Below are 26,505 nucleotides of genomic sequence, written 5' to 3'. Positions count from 1 at the left end.
TTTCTTAATCCGATATTAAATTCATATTTCTATTTGGATTGATGGGGACACTGGCACTTTTGTTGTAAAAAAAAAAAAAAAAAAAAGTTTTGGGTATCGGTCACATGACGTTGCTGTGGTCACGTGAAAGAGTTGGGTTCCAGTTGTGTTGCTTGTATCATTTCCACAATGAAAAGGTCTGACTAAACCGGCTGGTGCAATGTCATGATCGGTGTACCATCACACAGCAACAACGCCGCACTGAACTGGAAATAACTCGGCAAACGGTGAAGTATACAAAGGTGAGGATAGCTCTAAACGGGATTGATTGTGATGCAAAATAAAGTCGAATAAACTTTTTTTTTAAAAAATTTTATTATTGAGTCTGATTCCGCTAGTCCAGTTTTTGCCGACTGTATGAAAATTCGTACGGCAATTGCCAATGCAACAAGACAGGTTAGGGGTTAGATTGTGACAGGCACTCGCTTTGCTGGTGCAGAAGATATGTTGTATGTTATTTAAAGCCCTCGCAGTTATTAACTGTTGTGATTTTTGCATATTTAGTTTGGATGTCGAAGTCTTGGTGATTTTTTTGTTGTGCTTACACGGCCAGCCAGGAAGTAGTGATTGACGGGGCGGTTGGTCCAATCAGGGTTGCGTTCCGCATATGGGGAGCCATTCGCTGCGCAGAGGGGCGGGATGCAGTGGGCTTTGTTCATCCCTTCTCCTTGTGTAATGACGTCTTCTTGTTTGTTGCTTCCTCGTAGTTTTCCACGGGCCATGTTTGCAAGCTACATTTAAAATACATTGTCTAACTTGCCAGTCCACAGTGTAGCGCATTTAGAGCAGGGCTGTCTTGTGTGAGCCTCCTCATGCTCTTTAACGGACAGGTACGGTGTGTGTCCATCACAGCTGTTTCAGTTTTGATCTGATGGTAATACGTTGTTTTTTTGCTCGACCAGGTAGCAGAGTAGTATTGCTAAATATTCAGAAACACGAAGAATATAAATAAGGCGAATATGTATTTATTTATTTTATTGATGTTGTGTTGAGCTCACTGCAGCCGTTTAAAACACAAATAGATATTAATTTTTTGGGGGAAAAAATTATTGCTTTATTGTCTGTTGAGGAAATACACCTAGCAATGCGCCTGCCCCGTGCTTTTAAACAGAAGTATAACATAAAACATATCAAGCAGGGAAGGTAGGTGATTTCCAAGATGGGATGATCCAAATACAAGTACCGCTATAACAATGTGGTGTGTAGATGTTACCAGAAACGTGCATGTGGAATACAATAAACACGATGTCTTGAAGTTTGTACAGCAGGGTGTTCAGGTATGGAAATAAGACTCTCCCACTGCATAGCAGTTTAATAACAGTATTATGATATCCAGTTTAACAAACGTTTCATTTTCATACAACGACCCCATATAGTAAAGAACAGTAAGGCTTAGGATACTGTTGCTTTGCTTGAAAATGCATGTTGTGAACTGAAATGGTCTTTAACCTACTTGCAAGCAGTGGCACTGGAATAATTTTGGCTGAAAGCCATTGAACAAAACTGTAACCCCTGCTAATGATGGAAGCCATGCAAAACCAGGGGGGGCTGCCGCACCCCCAGCACCCCTAGTTCCAGCGTCCCTGCTTGCATGGTGATTGTACAATGCCACTAGAGACCCGCTTTTCAATTATTATTCTGAACGGAACGCTGTCTGGATTCACGTTTGGAAAAGGGCAGTCTGACCATAAACCAAATGGGAAGAAGTCCACAATTCCAAGAATTGGGTGAAAACTCCTGTCGGTTTAGCGCAGGGTTCTTGCAGGCAGCTCGGAGAAGACTTTTTTAAAAAAAAAATTACACACGCGAGAAGCCAGTCTAAGTGTGTTTGTGATGTGGTGTGCTGGGGAGTGTTTGCAGCTCCGCTTCTCAATGAGAATGGTTGTAGGTCAGTGCCTTGTGCTGGGCTGTGTATCATTAATCATGCGCTAACAGTCCTGGCAAAGCCTGATATTAAAAGCACTGGTTTATTGCTCTATACCAAAAGTACTCCTCTGTGGCTACTGGACTCTGGGCTATGTATGAGTCAGATTTAATTATTATAACCCAAATACACCCTGCTGCCAAGCACAGCATAGTCTGTGCCACAAAGAAAGAAGGAAAGAAAGAAAAAGAAAGAAAGAACAAAAGAAAGAAAGACAGCAAGCAAGCATCCCTTCAAAAGAGATTTAATAACCCTGCACTGAAAACATCACAATGGCATCCTCTCCCCTAATGACATTAAAACATTGCCGGACAGCAAGCTAGCAACTCATCGCAGGGGCCCTGGGCATATCCCTGCACAGTGATCAGACTGTATGGTTTAAATGCAAGTCCGATGTACTGTGAGCATGTTTCAACAGAAGGTGGGGGCGGTCAAACCTTTCTCCTTCCTCTTCCTCCCCAGGTTCTATCGCTGTGTGCTCCTCCACGTTCCCCCCCCCGGAAACATGGCTGTTGTGCGGCAGTTCCGCCTCCTTTTGTGGAAGAATTACATCCAGCAGGTAAAATCCCATTCACTTGAATTACATCCAGCAGGTAAAATCCCATTCACTTGAATTACATCCAGCAGGTAAAATCCCATTCACTTGTCATACAAATGAGCCTGACCTTTCTTGATGGTATTACAAGGATGGAAATAAGGTTCCCCGTTGCATAGCACTTTGAGCCATCCCGGGTTTTTTAATCACACTCACTTTAAAACCAGCACTGGCTCAAACTGCTGTGAATATATCTCTATATCAGAATGCAGCGTGGTGTCCTACTTGTTTAATATTGATATCAGTGTTAAACACTGCATGTGAATTAGCTCAGTGTATCTCTTGTTTAAAATGGATACTAACACGTGACATATGGAGGCAGTCGTGATTAAAAGAACATCACTAGGATCCCACGTTCCTGCAGAAAGCCTTTGGCTGGACTTTTCAAGGCCAGATAACAAGCAGGGAGCCAGCGTGTGTGTGTGTGTGCGCAGAGAAAGCAGAGCTGGAAAATAAACTCCATCATCAATTGAACTCCCAATGCGTGTTGTTTCTAAGCAACACAGTGATGGGTGGTTTGAGACTCTGTTTCTATTAGAATAGAAAGCTTCAGTTACAGCAGCTGTCAAAAACACGAGCCTGCTGCATCAATCAATACAGAACTTAATGCTTTTTGCCATCAGTGTAATATCACATGCTTTGAAAGGGCAGGTGTTTGGGTTTTTTTTTTTTACCTTGAAGCGACACGTATGATAAAAGCCATCACCACGTGAACACATTCGTAAACAGCCCTTTACGGTCCATACTTTTCTGCATTCTCATTGGTTAAATGAAGTGAACGTGCTTGTTTTGTACCGCAGCACGTGTGGCAAGGCAGTATTTGCTGTGCTCGTCTTTAATCAGCAGCTGCACTGTGTACTCACACGAATGGCACATGTGCTTATGCAGGGTGGGGCTGTTATAGTGTAAAGATAAAGAGATGCACTAACCTTCAGCATTTTCACTGAAAAACATGCACTTCTCTGAAAGCCCATTGTAAGAGGTTTGATTTCTTCTTACAAAATAATTAATCTTCTTCAGGTAAAGTCAATCAAAAATAGTTAATTCATTGGGGGACTTCCGAGTGACGCATCCAGTAAAGGCGCTCCGCGTGGAGTGTAGGATGCGCTCTGTAGTCTGGACGTCGCCGGTTCAAGTCCAGGCTATTCCTTTGCTGACCGAGGACGGGAGCGCCCGGGGGGAGGGAGGGCTAGGCTCACCGTGCACCAGCGACCCCTGCAGTCTGGCCGGGCGCCTGCGGGCTTGCCTGTAAGCTGCCCGAGAGCTGCGTTGTCCTCCGACACTGTAGCTCTTGGGTGGCCGTATGGTGATTCTGCAGTGTGTAAAGAAGCGGGTGGCTGACGGCACACACTTCGGAGGACAGCGTATGTTTGTCTTCGCCCCTCCTGAATCAGCGCAGGGGTGGTAGCGGTGAGCTGAGCCTAAAAATAATTGAACATTACTAAATTGGGGAGAAAATAATAAAAATAATTGCCGACGACTAAATTTATTTGAAAAAAAAAGTAGTTTATTCAGGAATCAAAATGCAAGCAGGAACAAAGCAAATCAAATGCGATGCATCAGTGATCTCACACACAGGCCTCCGCTGATGCTGGCATCAGAGTAGATGTTATTTACTGAGCCAAGCTGAGCTTTCATGGTATCAGATATACCAGTGTTTTTTTTTTCTGAGCCGGCATCAGTGTAGATGTTAGTTTCTGAGCTGAGCAGAGAAATTGCTTCGTACAGCACAGATATACAGCTAGCTTATGGAATTTCCTTGACCAAATTTGGTCTTATTTCCCTAGCATGAGACAAAGCACATTAAAAGTTACATTTGATTTCTTCTTCACTTAACCAATGTCAGCAGAAACCCAGATAACAAGAAGTTACATTTAAGAACAATGCTATGAGTGTAATTCAATTCCCGCAGGCAGCACAGCGCTATACCCACGCATCGCAAGGTTGAACGACAAGGCTGGTGATTGCAAACGGCTGATGTGCACCAGCTGTGTACAGCTTGATTTTAAGAATTCATTAACACTGCGTTGATTCAGAGCTTACATTAAACACAGGAAAATCACACAGTGTTTACAGACAGTTACAGACAGGAGCTTGTGCCATTTTAACTGGAACAATGTGTACCCTGGTGCGTGGTTATCAGAAAAAGCCTACGTGTACCAATAGTGTGTTGTTATGTGTTCCGTGACACTTACCTAAAGTAACAAAAGTAAATGGTTTTAGAACCAGTTTCAATTAGTTTGATTATGGTTTGTACATAGGCTCCAAACAGCTTATTGAGCAGAAACAAAGGTCACAGCTGCACTCTGAGTTATGAAAAGCCTACAAGGCCAGGGCAATACATGAGCTCATGTAAGAGCAATACATGAGTTTCAAAGTCCTTACATCATGTGCCCACTTGTGCAATTATATGTTTAGGAACCACTTGACTTTGTAAAGGCATATTATAGGTATTACAGCTGCTTCCCTGTGTCAGTGAATTATTTACCAAGTGATGCGGGGTAAGTTACACTGATGAATATTGATAAGAGGTACACAACTCCATTAATGTTTGACGGTAGCATTGCTTTCCGATGCAGTTTCAGAGTCAATGGGTCACATGGTGCGGAGTCTTCAGGATTCTTTCTGTGTGTCGGAATGTTGGCGTGCTCTAAAGGAAATGCAATTTAATTTGCTTTACGGTGACAGTGCTGGCAGGGTGACCCCGATTGTGCGTTCGGTGCTTCTGTTGCAAACCAAATTAAATGATCCGTTACTAGTGGTATTTGAATATCAGGTAGCACTCTCTTCATAGTGTAATCAGTCACTTCATTCCCTGTTTTTAGTTGTTCTAGGTAGTAGGGAATGCCGAGATCCGTTGGCTGACGTATCTTTTAAAGCTGTGTGCTGGTGCCTGAGTGTTCCCAGGGTAAAGGGAGTGTATTTGGATTGTTGTGTTTCAGAAGCGTCAGATTGTCGTGACGGTCATCGAGATCGCCCTCCCGCTGCTCTTCGCTGCTATCCTGATCATTCTGCGGCAGCGCGTCCCCTCCAGCACCTTCCCCAACGCCACCTCCTTCAGCAACTTCTCTGTCACGTTCCTCCCCCAGCCCCTGGGCTGGGAGAATCTAGAGCTGGCCTTCATCCCCGGCAATGTCAGCACGGTGAGGAGCCTCGCCAGCGACGTGGGGAAGCAGTTCAAACCCGGGCTGAGAGGTAAGTGCTGTACGACGGCAGCAACACAGCTCTGCAGCGCTCTCACTAGGGGGGGCTAGAGAGCTGACCACTGCACCAGCCATACTGTACTGTATTTGGAACAGGGGTGTTACATCCAGTTAAGTTTACAAAAACCACACTCAGCTAGTTGCTGTAGTTTCTAGTTACAGTGGATGTTTAATGACTCGCTACCACCTTATAAAGTCATTTTGAGATTTCTTACAATATGACCAACCTTATCACTACAAAGGGTTAAACGTGAATATATTGGTAGTTATTGTAATTAAAAAAGCTGTCTTTTACTAACCTTACATTAGAGTGCTGTTGCATTTTTCTTTTTTTTTGTCTTTTTGACAAACTGCAACATTATCATGTGAATGAGACTACATGTGTGTTTGTGTGGACTTAGAAAACTTGTAAGCATTTAAACGCTACACTATGAACTTCCCTGGTGCATAAAGATAATTGCATGTTGCCTTGCTTTGACACAGCTGTCTGTTTAATTCACTGATTGTCTGCCCCACAGCTCGTTATTTCGATACAGAAGCCGAGTTTGAGAATTCCATCCGGAATGATCCTGAATTTGGGAATATCCTGGCTGCAGTGGTGTTTGAGCACCCCTTCAGTCACAGGGACGAGCCTCTGCCTCTGCAGGTACTGTAACATTGAGGTAACCTACGAGAATGCAATTGGTTATCCTGACAAAAATGAAGCAAAATAATTTCGGATCAGAAACTAGCTGCTGAAGCATTCTTCAAGGTAAAACTTCAACAAACTAAGTCACTTATACCAGTTTGCCGAAACGCTATTATTAGTTTTCCCTTCTTTCTGTAAGCATGCAAGCTGCTTTGTTTCTAAGAGTTTGTTATAGAGTGTAAAGTTATTCATCCCGCTGTCGTTTTCAGCGTATTGATTTCTGTTGATGCACCCAGCCTGAAAGACAACAGTAGAGAGTTTCATGTGTCCCCTAAAGGGTTTGCTGCTCTCACCTGTGTAAGTTAGTGAGTTTCCACCTGACCTTGTCGCCGTTGTTTTTAGGTGAGCTACCACCTGCGCTTCAAGTACAGCCCTCGAAACGCCCCGGCACGGGAGAGGACGGGGCTGAACCCCAACAGTGACCGGGACTGGCACACCCAGAAGCTCTTCCCCCTGTTCCAGCTCCCTGGACCCAGGGAACGGGACTACAACCACGGGGGCACCCCAGGCAAGATAATGATTTGTTAGCATTCAGCACTGTGTGGGGCATGTCTGCGCTTTCAGAGAGTGACGTTGGATTACAGTTATTATCATCCAATTAAGCATTTTTTTTATTTTTGTATCTATAACCAACAGGGATGGAAATAAAACTCCTATTGTATAGCCGTTTCACCCATTCCATATTTTACTTCCAGCTTAATTAGCCACAGTGTATAGGTAACACGCTTATGCGGGTCTTATTAAACTCATCATAAAACCAGAAATGGATCAAACTGCTATGCAACTTATTTCCATCCCTAATGTTTCTCTGTTAAAAGAGCAGCAAAGTGTGGAAAGTATGATACAGCACAGAATATGCATGGCACCATCAGAGCATTGTGCCACGGCAAACTGGGGGCTGTGCAGCTCACCCGTGGTGTATTCAAACCCCCTCTCGCCCCTGTCCCGTACGCAGGGTACTACCGAGAGGCCTTCCTGGCGGTCCAGCACGCGGTGGACCGGGCCGTCATTGGCTTGTACGGGAACGGGTCCGGAGCGGCTCTGCTGGAGAAGGTCTCGGTCAGCCTGTCCCGGTTCCCCTTCCCCCCATTCGTCAACGACGTCTTCATCCTGGCCATCCAGAACCAGCTGCCCCTGCTCCTGATGCTCAGCTTCACCTACACAGCGCTCAACATCGTGCGAGCCGTGGTGCAGGAGAAGGAGAGGAAGCTCAAGGTAAGGCATCGCAGATCTCTCAAGCCACATCTCGGTATCCGGTATCTGGGGGCCGCGCTCGGCTGGTTGTCCAGCGGTTAGTTAATCCTGCCCCTGGTCCATTTAAATACCTGTGTAAAGCACTTCAGTTCAGCTCTGTATTATCACTATTAAGAAATACCACAAATAACAAAACAGATGTGTGATTCCTTGCGTCCGCGAAGGGCAGACCGGTTTATACAGTACAGTGAACATTCGTAGCGTCCCCATGTCAAGGGCCTGTGTGTACACGGCTGGGTTTGATTTGAGGGTGCTCTCCTGTGTTTGGCAGGAGTACATGAGGATGATGGGGCTCAGTAACTGGCTCCACTGGACAGCCTGGTTCAGCATGTTCTTCCTCTTCCTGCTCATCTCAGTCTTCTTCGTCACGCTGCTCTTGTGTGTCAAGGTGAGTCCTGGGCTCTGTGAAGCGTGTGTGCGTGTGTGTGTGGGTGCGTGTGTTTGTATATTGTTTGTTGACTCCTCGTCTGTTTCCCCAGGTGAGTCCTAACGGTGCGGTGCTGACCAATAGCGAGCCCAGCTTGGTCTTTGTGTTCCTGCTGACCTTCGCCGTGTCCACCATTGCGTTCAGCTTCATGGTCAGCGCTTTCTTCTCACGAGGTGGGTGGAGAGAGCAAGCGCAGGATAATGTGGAGGAGGAGGCGGGCTCGGTGTGACAGCCTTCTTTAACGTTTGAGTGCGATCACAACACTGCAGACCAGTCTACAGGTCTAGGGCAAGATGGCTCCACTTAAACCAGCAGACCCCCAGAAACCAATCTAGTGGGCATGTATATTGTATAATTCATGCCTATTGTATGTAAGAAACTGCTGTTCTCCTGGGTTAGGCTTTCTGGGCAGATACGCTCTTTGTACCAGTCCTGAAATTGAACAGGGCTTTGTTTTAGTCGAGTGAAAGGAACAGTAGCACTGAACGGGAGGACAGGATGGAAATGCAGCGTTCGTTAGTGGTGTTCCCTTGTGGTTACACAGAGTCCTGTTAAAGTGTGGGGAGACTCTCGGGTGTTTGTTTTACTTGCATTATTCTTTGCTTTTAGCATTTGAATGGCCCCGTTTAGTTATTAAATCTGTGAGTGCTCTGAGTAACTGTGATTGCGCTCTCGCCAGCCCACATGTTTCATCTGCTGTCAAAGCAAAACAGAACATTGTCGCTTTTATTACTGTTTTTATAATGAACTCATTACCTGACGCTGTTTCCCTGTGGTTTCTGTGTGAGCTGTGTTGTGCTGTTGGACTTGTATCACGATGCAAACGATACATAACTCTATTACGATCCAGGGATGGAAATCAGACTCCCATTGTTTAGCAGTTTCACCTCTTCCAGATTTTATTACTAGAAGCTTGATTATAGGTAAGAAGCTCAGGTGTGTCGTATTAAACTCCTAGTAAAACCAGGAGTGGATCAAACTGCTATGCAGCGGGAGTCTTATTTCTGTCCCTATATCTTGTAAAGATGGTATCATGATTCATTGATACACATTGAATAATTCCACCCCTGACGTGGACTTCTGTCCCCTGAGGACTAAACTGAGAACACTAAAATCATTTCACCCTCGACACAGTCTGTCTTGAAAAGCCATGGGGTGGAACGGCACAAAGGCCTTGTGAATTGGCCCAGCTTTCTCTGCACAGTGTGCATGCATGCCTGAATGTCCTTCTGCAGTCAAGGCTTTGCACTGCTTTGTAAATGCGAGTGATTGAGTCTGTGAGTGTGAGCTTGCACTGTTTTATAAATGTAGATAAGCCTGGACGACGTGAAAATAAATAATTGCGGTGAACTCTTGTTTGTCGAGATTGCTCTGATTTGTTGAAGGCAGGGATGGCCTTCCGTCATCATTTTCTTTGTCTCCAGCCTGTTTACTATCCTGTACCGCTCACTCCCTTTCAGCTCTGAGTCTCAGCGGGGGTGTAGTGTTACACAGAGCTCTAATCTTTTTTTTTATTTTCACCTCATCGTGACCACTTCAGGAAGCAGCTAATTGAGCCTCTGGTAAAAGCACAGTTGTTTTTTAGGTTTTTGGTAGTCTGTGTTGAGAGAGCCACAGCCCCCCCTGCTGGTACAATGCTCTAATAACAAAAAGGGCTGGGTTCCTGGAAGTCCTGTAACTCAGAGTTCAGTTTAAAGGCTCCTGTTGGTTGCTGATGCTCTTGTTTTTGTCTCCCCCTTAGCGAACGTGGCAGCCGCGGCAGGGGGCTTCCTCTACTTCTTATCCTACATCCCGTACTTCTTCATCGCCCCGCGCTACGACCTGCTGTCTCATGCGCAGAAGGTGTCCGCCTGCCTCATCTCCAACGTGGGTATGGCCATGGGGGCGCAGCTCATCGGGGTGTTCGAGGGGAAAGGTGAGCGGGCTGGTAGAGAGGGGGCTTAGAGCTGAGGGACTGGGAGGCTGTGTGGGGTTTAGAGCTGAGGGCCTGGGAGGCTGTGTGGGGTTTAGAGTTGAGGGACTGGGATGCTGTGTGGGGCAGAGCTGAGGGACTGGGAGGCTGTGTGGGGTTTAGAGCTGAGGGACTGGGATGCTGTGTGGGGCAGAGCTGAGGGACTGGGAGGCTGTGTGGGGTTTAGAGCTGAGGGACTGGGAGTCTGTGAGGTGCTGGTGCTTACAGCTAAGGTCTGGGTGACAGTGATGGTGTGGGAGCACGCTGGCAAGCTTGGACGGTGCTGACTCTGCGTGTCTCTGTCGTCGTTCCCAGGGACAGGAGTCCAGTGGAATAACCTGCTGGAGCCGGTGAGCGTGGACGATCCCTTCTCTCTGGCGCAGGTCCATGGCATGCTGCTGCTGGACTCGCTGCTTTACGGGCTGCTGGGCTGGTACGTGGAGGCGGTCTTCCCAGGAGAGTATGGGGTGCCGCTGCCCTGGTACTTCTTCATGCTGGTAAGCACAGGCAGCTGAGCAGCCCTTTCTCTGTGTGCTGAGGACTGGAAACAGTAAAAGCTGCTGAAACCCTTCTGAACATTGGGGTATTCCCTGAACCCCAGCAGCACTTCGATCCAGTCTGACACGTGTGTGTTCGTGCTTCTGTGATTTCTACAAGCATTCAGCGGAGAGCGAGGGAGCGAGGCAGCAAGGCCACAGCTCAGCCAGCTCCTCAGGGAGAGCCTGTCTGAGAAGGGACTCGCTCCCTCTCTCCCTGTCATCCGAACGAAAAACACACATAACATTCAAGTGTTTTTGAGGAGGGCATTCTAAAGGTCAAACGCTGAATGAAACTCCCCTCTGTTTTGTAGAGAGGGCATCTTCTGTTGGATTTCCTAGCACAGAGCTGAACAGTATCTTTAATTGAGGTTGCATCAGACCAGTGTGTGCATGAAGAGGGTTGGGGCAAATTCCTGTTTTTCAATTCCAATTCTTTCAAAGGAATTAGAATTTATATTTTAGAGACATAGTAATTGTTGTGATTGTTCAGCTGCTTTCATTTGAAGCCAATTTAATTGACTAGCAGTGACTTCAATTTAAGTCATTTTGTTGCCACTGTGAGAAGCTCGTTTTAAGAGAATGCTGTGTGTGTGGGCGACTCTTGCCCCTGGTTCTGCTCATGGAGTTTGCACTCTGTGCTCCTGCAGCCCTCGTATTGGTGCAGCACCCCGTGCCTGGCCCTGGTGAAGGAGAAGGAGGTAGATGCAGAGAAAACTCTGAAGGGAGAGTTCATTGAGGAGGAGCCGGTCGGGCTGGTGTCGGGGGTCAAAATCAAACACCTGGCCAAGGTAGGAGCTTCTCAAATACACACACACCTGTGTAAAAGACAGGGCTGGGCAGAACACACCTGAGCCACACCCACTTCTGTCACATAGAGAGCTAGATTCTCAAAGCTCTCTACTCTGAAAGGAACGAACAAGACTGCTTACAAGCTCCTGAATTCAGCGTCAGAGTTGTTTATTTCTGACTGGGTTACTTTATTTTGGGAGGATTTTCCCTTTCTGAACAGAATTGTGGTAATGACGATTTGAGAACTGCATTGTGTTGCATATGAAAATGCTGGCTGCATCATACTGACAGGGCTCAAATGCTGTGCATACGGTCTATATTGTGAGTGTGAGTATTTGTCACTCCTTCCCCTGTCTGCAGGTGTTCAAAGTTGGCAACGTGATTAGGGAGGCAGTGCGAGACCTGACCCTGAACATGTATGAGGGGCAGATCACAGTCCTGCTGGGACACAACGGGGCTGGGAAGAGCACCACGCTGTCCATGCTGACTGGTAAGGACCTGGGGCCGAGGGCTCCTTCACAAGGAGGTTCCCGGGGGGGGGGGGGGAGAGGGAGCGAGCAACGGAAAAAATAACAAATAAATCAAATGTTCTTAGGATCAGTTTTCAACATCTATCATTTGTATGAGTGTGAAGAAGTGTAGCTGCAAGATCTGCTTGTGTTGTAATGCACCTGCAGGGGTGGGGGGAAACATTGTTACATTTTAAATCACATTTAGCAGATCTTCTGCATTCACATAGACTCCGAATTTCACTCAAATATACTGGACACGCCCCTCCTGCTTCCCATCCTGTCTGTAGCCCACACATCGGCTCAGTAAGAGTTACACTAGCAGGGAGGGGGCAGTGGTGAAAGGAAAGGTGTGTGTGACTGAAGAAGGAGATGTAAAGAGCCAGTGTGATGTGTGCCTGAGACCTTGCCTGGTTTGTTTCCGTCTGTGCGCTGCCAGGTCTGTTCCCCCCGACGAGCGGCCGTGCCTACATCAACGGCTACGACATCTGCCAGGACATGGCCCTGATCCGCCACAGCCTCGGGCTCTGCCCCCAGCACGACGTGCTCTTCCACAACCTGACCGTCCAGGAGCACCTCCAGTTCTTCGCACAGGTACACCTCGGGCCAGCAGGGGGGCCCTGAAGGAACGGTTAGGCACAGTTTTCTCTTATTCTACAAGTCGAAGGACTAGGAGTTAGAGCAGCCCAGTGCTTAGACTGTGTGGACCAATGCTTAGAGGCAGACTGGCCTTGGGGCAAGAGCTGAGGACTGGGGAAACAGTGGCTCAGTGGTTGGTGCTGAGGGCTAACAGGCAGTATTGTGGCTTGGCTTTGCGATTTAGAGCTACTCAGAGGTGGTTGGTGAGACCATGGTATCAGAGCAATAGCGATTACTCTGAGGTGATTAATGTGGCCCAGTGAACACCTCCTTCTCTCTCTGTGCCTCCCCATTCTCCCAGCTGAAAGGGTATTCCCGAGAGAAGACCCCGGACGAGGTGGAGCGGATCTTGAAGATCCTCAGTCTGGAGGACAAGCGGCAGTCCCTGTCCAAGACTCTGTCTGGGGGGATGAAGCGCAAGCTGTCCATCGGGATCGCGCTCATCGGAGACTCCAAGGTGAGGGCTTGCTAACCGAAGCCCGGGTCACTTTAGAACGCCTAGCTCTGGCCAGGCTCTGACCATGGGATCCTCCTCCTCTCCTCCTCTCAGGTGGTGATGCTGGATGAGCCCACATCGGGGATGGACCCCGCTGCCCGGCGTGCTACGTGGGACCTGCTGCAGAGCCAGAAGCGCTGCCGCACCATCCTGCTGACCACACACTTCATGGACGAGGCTGACCTACTCGGGGACCGCATCGCCATCATGGCTGAGGGAAAGCTGCAGTGCTGCGGCTCGCCGCTGTTCCTCAAGAACAAGTATGGTAAGAGGCCTCCACAGACAGACAGATGCCTGCTCGCTTTAGTGACAATCAAACAGTCGGCAGCAGCAGATATCATTTTCATAGGTGATGCATCTTGGGTACATGTATAAAATAATGAGGAGTGGGGGGAACACAAGACCACCCTATGCTTGATGAGGTAGGTATACCAGATGCAGACCAGCCATTGAGGGCTGTCCTGTTCCAGGTTCAGTAGGTAGATGATACATGGCCGGTTTCACCCAGTCCTGATTAGCACTTCCCTAGGACTGCCTAATGATCCCTTTCTTTGCACTGGGAGTCTTGTTTCCATGCCTGCACTGCAGGCTGACCTGTGTGCTGTGGTGTCCCGTGGTTTAGGTTCCGGCTACCACATGGTGATCGTGAGGGAGCCCCTGTGTGACGTGCCGGAGATCACACGGCTGGTGAAGATGTACGTGCCCAACGCCACCATGGAGAGCAGCGCCGGCGCAGAACTGTCCTACATCCTCCCCAAGGAGAGCACTGACAGGTACAGCAAAAGAACAACACGTGCAGAAGAGTGGTTAAGATGACGGACACAAGTGTAATGCTTTTAGTAAAAGTGAGTTTTCTTTTTGAAATCGATTTATGCTTCACGTGTGGCTGCTCTACAGCGTGATGTGAAACAGAGACCCCACAACTCTCTCCCCACTGAAACGGCAATGTTTAACCCATAAATTAGCATTAAGTTATCCAGATTGAAATCTATCATCTAATTAAGCGTGGGGATGATTCAAAATACGATTTTGCCCCTCTGTGTTCATGTCTTCCCAATCCCTCGTCAGTTATGTTTGCGGAGTCCCTGCTTGAATCTCTGGGGCTGCGTTGCAGGTTTGAGCTGCTGTTTGCTGAGCTGGAGATGAAGCGAGAGGAGCTGGGCATTGCCAGCTATGGAGCGTCGGTCACCACGATGGAGGAGGTGTTCCTCAGGTGAGTTGGGAGGGGGATGGTGGGGGTGGGGGGGTCTGGGGGGTGTTTTGTTTCGTCCACTGTCTCTATTTGTAGTGTTTATTGATATTCAAAGAAATCAATCTTTATTTGTTACACAGCGCCTTTCGCGATGAATCGCCTCAAACCGCTTTACAGATTTAAAAACAAAGTTTTTTTAACAGTAGTGTGCAAGACGTTTTTGAGAAATTAGTAAAAGGTAAGATGATGAAACGCCCCTTTACAATTACGTCAGTTAAAATGCTAAAAATGAGTTTATAATCTTTAAAAAGCAGTGACTAAAAGTACATTGTAAAAAAAGAAATAGGATGATACATTTCCTGACTTACTCACAGCATGTTCACCAGTAACAAGTGCCAGTTTGATTGCTCACCTATGAGTGTCAAGGGTGCAAGACAGAAATGAACCACACTGCCCACACAGTAACATTACACACCAGATGGCACATTGCCTCTGACATATCACCAGCTTACAAAGAAAAGGCTGTCCAAGAAAACCAAAGAAACAGGCAGAGCATGCTTAAAATCATGCTTCTTTATGATCATCATTTATATATACAGAAATTCTGTATGGCGTAGGGTGAGCTTAGGTAGATCTGCTCTCTGACCCCCTTATAAATGTTTACTGTGGTATTCCCCAGGGTGATTCCAGGCTGATGAGCCTCGTTGTTCTCCTGGGTGATTCCAGGCTGATGAGCCTCGTTGTTCTCCTGGGTGATTCCAGGCTGATGAGCCTCGTTGTTCTCCTGGGTGATTCCAGGCTGATGAGCCTCGTTGTTCTCCTGGGTGATTCCAGGCTGATGAGCCTCGTTGTTCTCCTGGGTGATTCCAGGCTGATGAGCCTCGTTGTTCTCCTGGGTGATTCCAGGCTGATGAGCCTCGTTGTTCTCCTGGGTGATTCCAGGCTGATGAGCCTCGTTATTCTCCAGGGTGATTCCAGGCTGATGAGCCTCGTTGTTCTCCTGGGTGATTCCAGGCTGATGTGCCTTGTTGTTCTCCTGGATGATTCCAGGCTGATAATCTTGTTATTCTCCTGGGTGATTCCAGGCTGATGAGCCTCGTTATTCTCCAGGGTGATTCCAGGCTGATGAGCCTCGTTGTTCTCCTGGGTGATTCCAGGCTGATGTGCCTCGTTGTTCTCCTGGGTGATCCTCATTGTTCTCCTGGGTGATTCCAGGCTGATGAGCCTCGTTATTCTCCTGGGTGATTCCAGGCTGATGAGCCTCGTTGTTCTCCTGGGTGATTCCAGGCTGATGTGCCTTGTTGTTCTCCTGGATGATTCCAGGCTGATAATCTTGTTATTCTCCTGGGTGATTCCAGGCTGATGAGCCTCGTTGTTCTCCTGGGTGATTCCAGGCTGATGTGCCTTGTTGTTCTCCTGGATGATTCCAGGCTGATAATCTTGTTATTCTCCTGGGTGATTCCAGGCTGATGAGCCTCGTTGTTCTCCTGGGTGATTCCAGGCTGATGTGCCTCGTTGTTCTCCTGGGTGATCCTCATTGTTCTCCTGGGTGGTTCCAGGCTGATGAGCCTCGTTATTCTCCTGGGTGATTCCAGGCTGATGAGCCTCGTTGTTCTCCTGGGTGATTCCAGGCTGATGTGCCTTGTTGTTCTCCTGGATGATTCCAGGCTGATAATCTTGTTATTCTCCTGGGTGATTCCAGGCTGATGAGCCTCGTTATTCTCCAGGCTGATGGCCCTCCTTGTTCCCTTGCAGGGTGGGGAAGCTGGTGGACTCCAGCCTGGATATCCAGGCCATTCAGCTGCCAGCCCTACAGTACCAGCACGAGCGCCGCTCACATGACTGGAGCCGGGATGACGCCAGCAGCCTGAGCAGCATGACTGACATCACGGACGACAGCGAAACACACATCTCAGAGGACTGCTCCAACATCAAACTCAACACGGGGGTGAGGGCTGGATCAGTGTAACGAATTAATAGGGTTACTGATTATAGTGAGACTGGGGGAAAACTTTGTCAATGCTAGATACGCATACACTGCTCCCTCTATTCTGCTTTCAAAATACAGTGAATTAGTGAATTAGTCTCTTATACAGAAAGGACATGGCAGTTTACTGTCTGGCATTAACCACATTTGTGATTTTATTGAATTGTGAAATATTGTGGGCGCGCTCTGTTTAAAACATAACAATAAATAAATGTATTGATATACTGTTGCAAATTGTTTCAGACTGACTTCCAGGTGACGGGTTCCCAGTCTGTTTCAGGGTTTGCAGACTGGTTTTGTGACGAGTTTTCCAGTCCCTGTAACCCTGCTTGTTCCCTCCTCTCCAGGCGATGCTCTTCCTGCAGCAGTTTTACGCCATGTTCCTGAAGAGGGCGCTGTACAGCTGGCGCAACTGGAAGGTGATGGTGGCTCAGTTCCTGGTGCCGCTGGTCTTCACCACACTGGCGCTGGTCGTGGCACGCACCTTCCCCGGGGCCAACGACTCCCCCCCACTGCGCCTGGCCCTTAGCCACTATGGCCCCACCTCCGTGCCGGTGGCCCTTGAACCCGGGGCCAGGCCCCTCGCTGCGGCCCTGGCTGCAGCCTACACCGGGCAGCTCCCAGACCAGCTGGGACAGGCCAGGAACATCTCCGGTGAGAATCCACAACGCAGTGTGTGCAGCAGCCCGACAGCCTCTATCTGCCCCAGTAGATCTGGTCAATGATGCTGCAGCATATTCTTGAGATGATGTAGACAAAGGGGCATACTCTGCGTGTGTCGGCTCACCAAAGTGTTCTATTATCAGTGTGAAAGCTTTTCTGAATATGATCATGTATACATATGCTAAAAAACTACCCTCGTAAAGAGAGGTGCCCTGCCCCTGTAGAGGCATTGCATATTTTGGTCTGTAATTGAATGAACCGCCCGCCTACATGCTGTATCTCTATCGCCCCCTGCAGACCTTCCAGAGTACGTGTTACTGGCCTCAGCAGAGGAGGGAGGAGCCTTTAATGAGCGCTGCGTGGTGGGCGTGTCCTTTGGAGAGGGGAGTGATCGGGTGATGGCGACGGCATACTTCAACAACCAGGGGTATCACACGCCCGCAACCGCCCTGCTGCTGCTCGACAACGCCATCTACAGGCTGGTGGCGGGACCCAACGCCTCCATCAGCGCAGGCAACCACCCCCAGCCACGCAACATCTCCGAGGCCGCCCGCGACCAGATCACCGAGTAAGAGGGGGCTCGTCTGATTGTCAGTCTGTATGTCAAGGACCACCAGCTGGACTGCGTGTATTGACTTATCCCTGTCCTCTCTGTGTGTGTGTGTGTTTCTCTCTCGTCCAGGGGTCAGACCGGTTTTGCCATCGCCATTAACCTGATGTACGGGATGGCGTCTCTGTCAAGCACCTTCGCGCTGCTCATGGTCACCGAGCGAACGCTCAAGGCCAAGCACGTGCAGCAGGTCAGCGGCGTCTACGTCTCCAACTACTGGCTGTCTGCCCTGCTCTGGGACCTCATCAACTTCCTGATGCCCTGCGTGCTCATGCTGGTGAGTTTGTATGTGTGTGAGTGAGTGTTATTGTATTCGGGCTGTGATGTGGCAAGTTTGCAAAAGTAAATTACACTTAATGGGTGAAAAAAAAAAAAATCAATCCTCTCTGTGTGTGTGGTGCGCTGCAGGTGGTGTTCAGAGCCTTCAACGTGCGTGCGTTCACGCAGGACTACCACCTGGGGGCGCTGCTGCTCATCCTGCTGCTGTACGGCTGGGCGGTCATCCCGCTCATGTACCTGTTGAGCTTCCTGTTCTCTGTCGCCGCCACAGCCTACGCCCGCCTCACCATCTTCAACATCCTGTCGGGCACCGCCACCTTCCTCGCCGTCACCATCATGGGCATCCCCGGTGAGACAGAGACACGGGGCATGGGCGGGTCATGGCGTTGTTAATGTTGGGCATGCGTATGTGTGTGTCAGTGTCTGTGTATGCGTGTGTGTGTCACACACACTCACACACTGACTGACTCACACACACACTCACACTCAAACACACACACACTTTGAACAGAGTAATGAGAAGCTAATCTAAGTGTTAGATTGTAATTGCAAGCCGTGCTGTTCTTTGTGAACAGAGCTGGGTCTGGTGGATCTGTCCAGGACGCTGGGCAAGGTGTTCCTGCTCTTCCCCAACTACTGCCTGGGCATGGCCATCAGTGACTTCTACCAGAACTACGAGTTCTTGCAGTTCTGCACTTCCTCCTTCGTGAGCAAAATCATCTGCCTCAAGTACAGTGAGTAGCAACAGCGCGGCAGGCACACCCCTGAGAGAGGAGTCCTCTAGTGAAAAAGCACCGCATTGGAAAGCGTGTTCAAAAATATAAAGTGGCAAACCATGGTAAATGCATAGGATAACCAAGGGAAAAAACTGCAAAATTACTACACACATTTACTGTGGTAAACATCTGTTAAGGGTCATTTTCCTACTTTTTAAAATACTTTGACTCCAGCACACACATAATCACACAGGCTGGGGAGTGTCCTGTAGTCCTTGTTGATGCCGGTGCAGCAGCAGGACTGGTCCTGAGGGAGTGTCCTGTAGTTCTTGTTGATGCTGGTGCAGCAGGACTGGTCCTGGGGGAGTGTCCTGTAGTTCTTGTTGATGCTGGTGCAGCAGGACTGGTCCTGGGGGAGTGTCCTGTAGTCCTCGTGTTTCTCGCTGCTGGAATCTTGTCTTGCGTTGCAGACGTCACGTACCAGGAGAACTATTTTGCGATGGAGACTCCGGGGGTGGGGCGCTTCCTGCTGTCCATGTCAGTGCAGGGCGTGGTCTTCATGATCTTCATCTTCATCATCGAGCTGCACTTCCTGCAGAGACTGACGCAGCTGTGCTGTGTGCTGTGCAGGAGACACAAGAGGGTGAGTCACAGAGAGAAAGGCTTAATGAGGGAGGGAGTGCAGACGTCCATCCACGAGTCTTTCATAAGATGTGATGAAACTTACTTCAACAGGAATGGAATTAGGACTCCTATTACATAACAGTTTCACCCATTCCAGGTTTTACTACAAGCTTGATTAGCCTCAGTGTGTAGGTAACAAGCTCAGGTGTGTCTTATTAAACTCTTAGTAAAACTAGGATCGGATCAAACTGCTATGCAATGGGAGTCTTATTTCCATCCCTGAGTAATACTCATTCCTTAGCACTTGATGGAATATAGATCTGTGTTTTCTTGTTTTTTGTCATTTCTGGCTACTAATTAATTGGCCTGATTGCTGCATCTTGAGAAAGAACTGTGGAAAGGAACAGCTAAAGTGAGTTTAATTACAGACTGGGGACAGAAACTGACCTGACTTACAAAGACCGTTGTTATAGGGACCTGCTCTTCCATGTTCCCGACTCCCCTGCCGTGCCCCTCTTGTCATCCTTGCCGGGGGTTTGTTTGGTTACCCGCGGTGTTGTTTTGCAGGTGGCAGCGGTGAGTGGCGCCGCCCTGCTGCCCGAGGACAGAGACGTGGCGGAAGAGAGGAAGCGCGTCCTGGAGTGCCAGCCGGCGGTGGAGTCCATGGTGGGGAGCCCCCTGATTCTGCAGCAGCTCAGCAAGGTAGCCCCCTCGCCCACCAGACAGTCAATCAATTACAACGTTCTGACAAGCGAGCACCAAGTCAAATTACTATTGAACAATCTCCCCACGTCGTATGCAGATACCTCCAGTCTCCCTCCCTGTGTCAGTAATGACCCTCTCCTGATTCTTTCAGGTGTACAGCAGCGGTGAGACCCTGCTTGCGGTGGACCGGCTCTCGCTGGCCGTCACCAAGGGCGAGTGTTTCGGCTTGCTGGGGTTCAACGGCGCCGGGAAGACCACCACGTTCAAGATGCTGACGGGGGATGAGACGGTGACCAGCGGGGACGCCTTCATCGACGGCTACAGCGTGCTGAGCGACATCAAGAAGGTACCGTGGACTGCACAGCCGAGTTACTTGTTTCGTATGCTCTAGCAACCCTTGCACAACCTGTATCCAGTCCTGGATTTCAGAACCTTTTGGCTATATTATTGAAAGACCAGGTGCCAGGAGGTTGAACAATCAGGCCCCTGGTCAATCTACTCTGAACTGATCACACTTATCACAACATGAATAAGTCACCGCTGAGTCTGTATATTTACTTATTGTGAAGGAGTTGTTCATGCAGCCATAAGGGAGGAACAGACAATAATGTACTTCATTGAATGTAGTTTCTCAGCACTGTCATTCACCCCTTGCTGTCACCGCAGGTCCAGCAGCGGATTGGCTACTGCCCTCAGTTCGACGCCCTCCTGGATCACATGACAGGGCGGGAGACCCTGCGCATGTATGCGCGGCTGCGGGGGATTCCTGAGAAGTACGTGGGGGGCTGCGTGGAGAACGTGCTTCGAGCCCTGCTGCTGGAGCCCCACGCAGACAAACTGGTGCGCTGCTACAGGTATGGGACACGCCAGCCTCTGATCATGCACAGAAGAGCTCCCCATAGGACAAGCACAGCAAAATGCAGTAATGCTTAGGGAAGCATTGTAAAGATTAGCAAAGTGTAAGGAAGCACAGTGAAAGCAGGGTAACACCAGGGGAAATGCAAAAATACTGCAGTAACCGTTCACAAGGGTCGACGCCCTGCAGACTCCTCACAGGCTTGCTCTGCTATAGACTGATACACTCGGAAGCTATATGCCTTATTTATTTCATTAGAATTCAAACTGTCCCAGGGCTGAAAATAAGACCCATTGAGTCTAATACGACACACCTGAGCGTGTTACCTCTACACACTGGGGGCTGGGAGTAAAACCTGGACTGGGTGAAACTGCTGTCCAGTAGGAGTGATATTGCCACCCTTGTTTTGTCGCTCTCCAGCGGGGGGAACAAGCGGAAGCTGAGTGCGGGGATGGCGCTGATCGGGGGCCCGCCGGTCATCTTCCTGGACGAGCCCTCCACAGGGATGGACCCGGTGGCCAGGAGACTGCTGTGGGATGCTGTGACCCGGACCCGCGAGTCAGGCAAGGCTGTGATCATCACATCCCACAGGTACCGCAGGCTGAAAGCTCCTGAAACTAATCCCTTTAGCTGAGCGTCTGAACTGCCCTGACCTGCGTGTGTTTGTGTGTTGCAGCATGGAGGAGTGCGAGGCGCTGTGCACCCGGCTGGCTATCATGGTGAACGGACAGTTCAAGTGCCTGGGCAGCCCACAGCACCTCAAGAGCAAGTTTGGCAGCGGCTACACCCTGCTGGTCAAGATGAGGGTGGAGGAGGAGCAGGACCTGCAGCGACTCAAGGACTTCATTGAGAGCACCTTCCACGGTACGTGAGGCTCCTGCGCTGTGCTGCCTGTCAGGGACCCCACACTTCCATCTTCAGTTTGCTAACTTCTTGGGGTCTAGTCCCTAACATTACATTTTCTTTTGTATTCCCCCTCTTCCAGAGAGCGTGCTCAAGGATGAACACCAGGGAATGGTGCACTACCACCTGACTGACACGACTGTCACCTGGGCTCAGGTAAGGGCTGCGGAACTGAAGGACACCAGTTACACTCACAGCACCCCTGCATCACACCCTTATATTCATAGCTGCAGTCAGCTTACTGCTGTCATACCATAGTCACTCTAGTCACCTATACCTTTTCTGTAATATTTTCCTATAAGTTGAATGTATTTCTTTGTGGTCTATTTCTTGCATCGTATTGGTTGCGCTCTGGTTGAGATAACTCTGATATTCCTATACCAAGCTGCTCTTTCTGCTCTGTTTCATTGTGCGTTTGTGTGTCCAGGTGTTCGGGACAATGGAAGCCGCCAAAGAAAAATACAGGATCGAGGATTACTGCGTGAGCCAGATCTCCCTGGAGCAGGTATTCCTGAGCTTCGCCCAGTTCCAGCACTGCGCAGAGGGGAGGAGGAAGTAGCAGTCCCTCCAACACACCCCCCACCCCCTCCCAGGAGAGGCTGGGCAAGGGGTGCCTTAATGGGAACACCTGGTCTAGACACCTGCAGACCTTCACTGTCTCAAAGCCTGAAGAAGGGAAGTGCTTGAGCGGAGCACACTAGCAGCAATGCGGTCCACTCTCATGTACTTTATATACAAAATACTTGATGAATTAACATATGTGAATATGTTTTGGGGATTTTCACCTGTCTATGCTGTTGGCGTGCCTTCGGTTATGGACACTCCTAGCTTCTTTCTCTTTTGGCAACGCCCCCACTGCATTGGCAGCGGCTGTGTTTTAGCCTGAAGTCCTGTAGTCTAATCCAGGCTGACCTGCTTTTTTTTTTTTTTTTTAATTATTATTATTATTATTATTATTATTTTATTTTTTATATATATATATGGTCTTAACTGTTCAGAAGGAAAGTGAGGGATTTGCATCCTGGAATTATCGCTACAAATTAATTCATGTAGATCATTTAAGCTTTAGTTTTAAAAAAAAAAACCAAAAAAAAAAAACAGTAATATCTTGAAGCAGCATTTTGCAAAAAATGTATAAATATTCATTTGCATGATTCCATTGCCTTTGAATGAATGTGTATGACAGGCACACTGTGTACAGTAATTGTGTGATGCATGGCAAAGGAAAAATATGTGCCCTCTTGCAGCAGCTCAGGTATTGGTGGAATCATTTCACTTCTGCATTCAAAAGACTTTGACGTCTGCTTGTTAAGGCCACATCAGAGGTATGAATGGGTTATATACAGAGGATCTACAGTACTCTGAGTGGGGCTGTGGTGTACAAAATATAAACACAAGGTGATCAGAAAGTAAGCTAACCACATCAGTGATATGGTGCATTGATGTGGTAACTTACTTTCTAATCACCCTGTATATAGAGAGGTCAGCCATGCTGCCCTCCTTACTGTATCAATGCAAGTTGTCACTTTATTATTGACATTCCGTCCTTTACACATCAACTGTCTCTCCGAACGTGTGACTGGCTCAAAACAAGCAAACAAGCAAGGCACTTTATTGAGATGTCTAATAAGGTACTGGAGGTAAAGCTGCAGTCTTTACAGAAGAAATCTATTGCTTTGTGTGTTTGTGACCGATGTGCTTGTTTCTGTGTAGACCGCCAGTGCAGCTCACACTAGTCTCACAGCTCTTCTGACATATTTAAGTTGACATTTCTCTTGTGATAGGACCTGTGACAATGGCAGAACTGCGTCCTCCAGATTAGCTAACTAAGTCATGCGATTGACTGTAGAAAGGGAATGACTGAAGTGCTGTATTGGGGATAGGTAATATGTTGATGTTTTGTTTTTAGAGTACCCATGACACCTAACTTTGCTGCACTGATAAGTGTAAAGAATTGCACTACTGATTTCTGAAGCATACATGCACTAAAACATTATACTTGATTGGGTGGGGTGGAAGACTGACACATTTAGCAATACTGGATCATAAAAGGGGTTTATAGGGAAATGCTCCGAATGTGCAAGTCTGTTAAATACGTTGGTTAGATTATCCAATAACAATCATGTTAGAGGTTCTTAAGAGATAAAAAAAAAAAATAATTGTGTGTCTCATCCAATCGTCTGGATTATTACAGTCCTTAGCCAAGTTCTTGAAGGGAGTTAGAATCGCTACGGTCAAAGTGACCTCTGCTTAAGTGTGACTAATCAATCTGATGAAGCTTTGCAAGGACATTTTTATTTCAAGAGCTCATTAAACGTACTGCAACTGCAGATCCCGGGGATGCACGTTCTCACAGTGCTGACAACGCTGATTAATGTTGGCGGTTATCGGTAGAGGCTGTGTCTGGGGACCTCTAGTCAGGGCTTCAAAGCTTAGCATGGACATTCGTTTTTGCGATGTTCTGTTTGATGTAGGTGTAGCTGCTTTTTCTTTCTTTAAATCATTTTCAATGGTACTGACACCTATAATTACATGTTTGTATATTCAACAGAGATGTGTCTTTCTCACATGTTTTAGTTTTTTTTAATTGCGCGTTTTTTTTAGTTTTTTTTTATAACCCTGTTTTACTACCAGGGTTTGGGTCAATTCCTGTGTTTTCAATTCCAATTCCTTTTTAAAATCAATTCCCAATTGCAATTCCTTCGAAGGAATTGGAATATAAATTTATAGTTTAGAGACATTAAATCACATTGTGATTTATTCAGCTGCTTTCATTTGAAGCCAATTTAATTGACTAACAGCGACTTCAGTTGAAGTAATTTGCTGCCACTGTGAGAAGCTCATTTTAACAGAATACTGCTAATTGTGTTGGAATTGATTAAAAGGGATCCGGAATTGGAATGAGAATAAAAAAAATGAAAAAAAACAGGAATTGAGCCCAATCCTATGCACTCTTCTATTGGGATTTTAATAACACTGACAAGCCCTGCAATAGTATGTTATGGGTATGTGATCAAGAAAGTATACTGCTGTGTATGCATTCAGAAACAAATGAATACCTGTATCCTGATTGCAGTTTATAAGTGATACCTGTGGCCTTACTGTAGTGTACATGTAGATGGATAAATACATATGTAGGTACCTAATATATATAGATTATCTTATCTACAGTATCTGTCGATCACCTGACAATAGCGTGCTATAGGTATATTCATCTTCCATTAGTATGCAGTAGAAACATATGACATGTTTGAACCGATCTTTGACCAACTATGGTAAGCCACGGATATGAATGACCTCACAGTAGAATACTATGCATATTCACATTTGTACTGTACAAACTTGCAAGCATAGTATTGTAGCTGCTGGCTTGTATGTCCATGTGTATTACATCGAAGACAGATTGCTGACGGAAAGGCAAAATTGCTTTTAGCTTGGTAGCAGGGGTGTGCAGAATATTGTGGTTTCACTTTGATCAGTAGAAATAATAATCCAATAATTAAAAGCAGAGTACCAGCCACTGCTGCTGTTCTGTGTGGCCATGGGGTGCTGCTTTTCTCTAGGTTAAAAGAAATTGAACTTTTTGTGTGTGTGTGTGTGTTTTTAATTATACATTCAAAGTGCAATTTGGAGGAATGCAACTTCAGATGACTTGTAAATGCAGACAGCAGTGTGAACAACCTGTAATGGCCCATATAAAAGTTGAAAGCATTACTTTATCTGCTCGTATTGTTACTAGTACTGCAACTGAAAAGAAAGTCTGTATTTTGCATTGTTTGCATTTTGTTTTTAATGTTGTTTTGTTTTTTTTATGAATTTGAATTTTTGAAAGATTCCGATTACCCACACTCCAAAAGTGGATCATTAAGATGGTCTGCGTGGTTTATAATCCCAGTTCCGAGAGCCTAGTGCTGGCTGTGACGCTGTATGATGATGGAATTGGGTCTCTGCTTTGCCCTGGATAGCTGTGATCATTGTTATCCAGTCTGATCTGTCTGTTAGTGAGGTCTTTCCTCCCACAGGGGTAGGATCGCTGGCAGTCATTCTAAATAACAATGAGCGATTGTCTCCAAGTTTCAGGATGCTTTCTGTGTTTTGTTTTTGTTTGTTTGTTATTTTGATTATGGAATATTTGCACCTTGAATACCATGTCCTTTTTATTTTTGTTCTCTAATAAACTGTACAACAATGCAACTTGATTCTCTGTGTCAGTGTTAAGGGGTTTCTGATGTGCAATACGCACAGCTCAGTACTGTGGATCAGAGATCTGAGGTCCAGCAGGTGTAATACAGTACTGTAGCACAGCAAAGGAGTTCATACTGAGATAACAGACTGGACTTTGTGACAAGTTAATCCACGCTTGCAGACTGCATGCTGGTAACAGTACTTAGCATGTCCACAAGGTGTCCCCTATATATTGAAGGCAAGGGCACCCTATCCAGGAGGAGGTTCAGGAGACCAGGTATGGCCCCAAGCGTGACCCAAGCCTGCTGCAGTTGCTGGACACATTGTGGTGCAAGTCGTATTGAGCCACCGCTCCTGGCGTGATTTCTAGCTCCAGCAATGCTGATTTTATTATAGCCATTCAGCAGCCAGCCCTGGTTGAGGCAGCTTGGTCTGTGCAATGTGTCTTTGCACAGCAGCTTCAAAGACTCGAAGACGTTCTGGTTACAGTGTCTCTAATTCCTGTGTATTTACATAGTAGTTATTTAGCATATACATGTGTACTGACACATCATTACAAAGTTATAATGTGTAGTTACAATGTACTTAATGTGTAAATCGTCTTGCATGATATAACTCTAAATCTAACCCTTTTTTGATACAATTGTGTACCTGCAAAGATTTACACATTAAGTACATTGTAACCATGCGTAATAGCACTGTAACTGTGAGTACACGTGTAATTACTAAGTA

General features: G+C 47.3%; 1 protein-coding gene across 3 annotated transcripts; it reads left to right on the top strand.

Moving 5' to 3' along the window:
- The first annotated feature begins 128 nt into the window (after positions 1–128).
- Positions 129–25,782, top strand: LOC117973724 (phospholipid-transporting ATPase ABCA3-like). 3 transcript variants are annotated; one of them, XM_034926852.2, is made up of 31 exons: positions 129–281; positions 2,426–2,522; positions 5,501–5,753; positions 6,280–6,407; positions 6,792–6,957; positions 7,405–7,664; positions 7,975–8,091; positions 8,183–8,303; positions 9,872–10,045; positions 10,397–10,578; positions 11,268–11,408; positions 11,770–11,899; positions 12,358–12,512; positions 12,859–13,014; positions 13,108–13,318; positions 13,676–13,826; positions 14,168–14,266; positions 16,001–16,193; positions 16,580–16,886; positions 17,193–17,463; positions 17,578–17,782; positions 17,914–18,133; positions 18,360–18,518; positions 18,971–19,143; positions 19,692–19,826; positions 19,981–20,175; positions 20,496–20,683; positions 21,106–21,276; positions 21,362–21,549; positions 21,671–21,744; positions 22,016–25,782. In XM_034926852.2, exons 2-31 carry the CDS (start codon positions 2,469–2,471, stop codon positions 22,145–22,147), a joined length of 5,109 nt encoding a protein of 1,702 aa, XP_034782743.2. In that variant the 5' UTR covers positions 129–281; positions 2,426–2,468; the 3' UTR covers positions 22,148–25,782. The 3 variants fall into 3 exon arrangements, with proteins under 3 accessions (XP_034782743.2, XP_058851720.1, XP_058851719.1); XM_058995737.1 differs by lacking the exon at positions 129–281 and adding an exon at positions 346–869; XM_058995736.1 differs by lacking the exon at positions 129–281 and having other exon boundaries at positions 878–2,522.
- Positions 25,783–26,505: the final 723 nt, after the last annotated feature.

This window comes from Acipenser ruthenus, chromosome 22 (assembly GCF_902713425.1).
Source record: "Acipenser ruthenus chromosome 22, fAciRut3.2 maternal haplotype, whole genome shotgun sequence".
NCBI classification, from domain to species: domain Eukaryota; kingdom Metazoa; phylum Chordata; class Actinopteri; order Acipenseriformes; family Acipenseridae; genus Acipenser; species Acipenser ruthenus.
Note: the sequence above shows the minus strand (reverse complement) of the source record. Positions and strands in the feature narration are given on the sequence as shown.

What these genes read in the sequence shown, in the direction of transcription:
- LOC117973724 (XM_058995736.1), top strand. Translation starts at nt 2,346, where the DNA reads ATGCAAGTCCGATGTACTGTGAGCATGTTTCAACAGAAGGTGGGGGCG. An exon ending in ATGGAGGAGGTGTTCCTCAG is followed by an intron (nt 14,267 to 16,000) that starts GTGAGTTGGGAG and finishes GTTCCCTTGCAG; the next exon opens with GGTGGGGAAGCTGGTGGACT. An exon ending in TGTGCAGGAGACACAAGAGG is followed by an intron (nt 19,144 to 19,691) that starts GTGAGTCACAGA and finishes GTTGTTTTGCAG; the next exon opens with GTGGCAGCGGTGAGTGGCGC.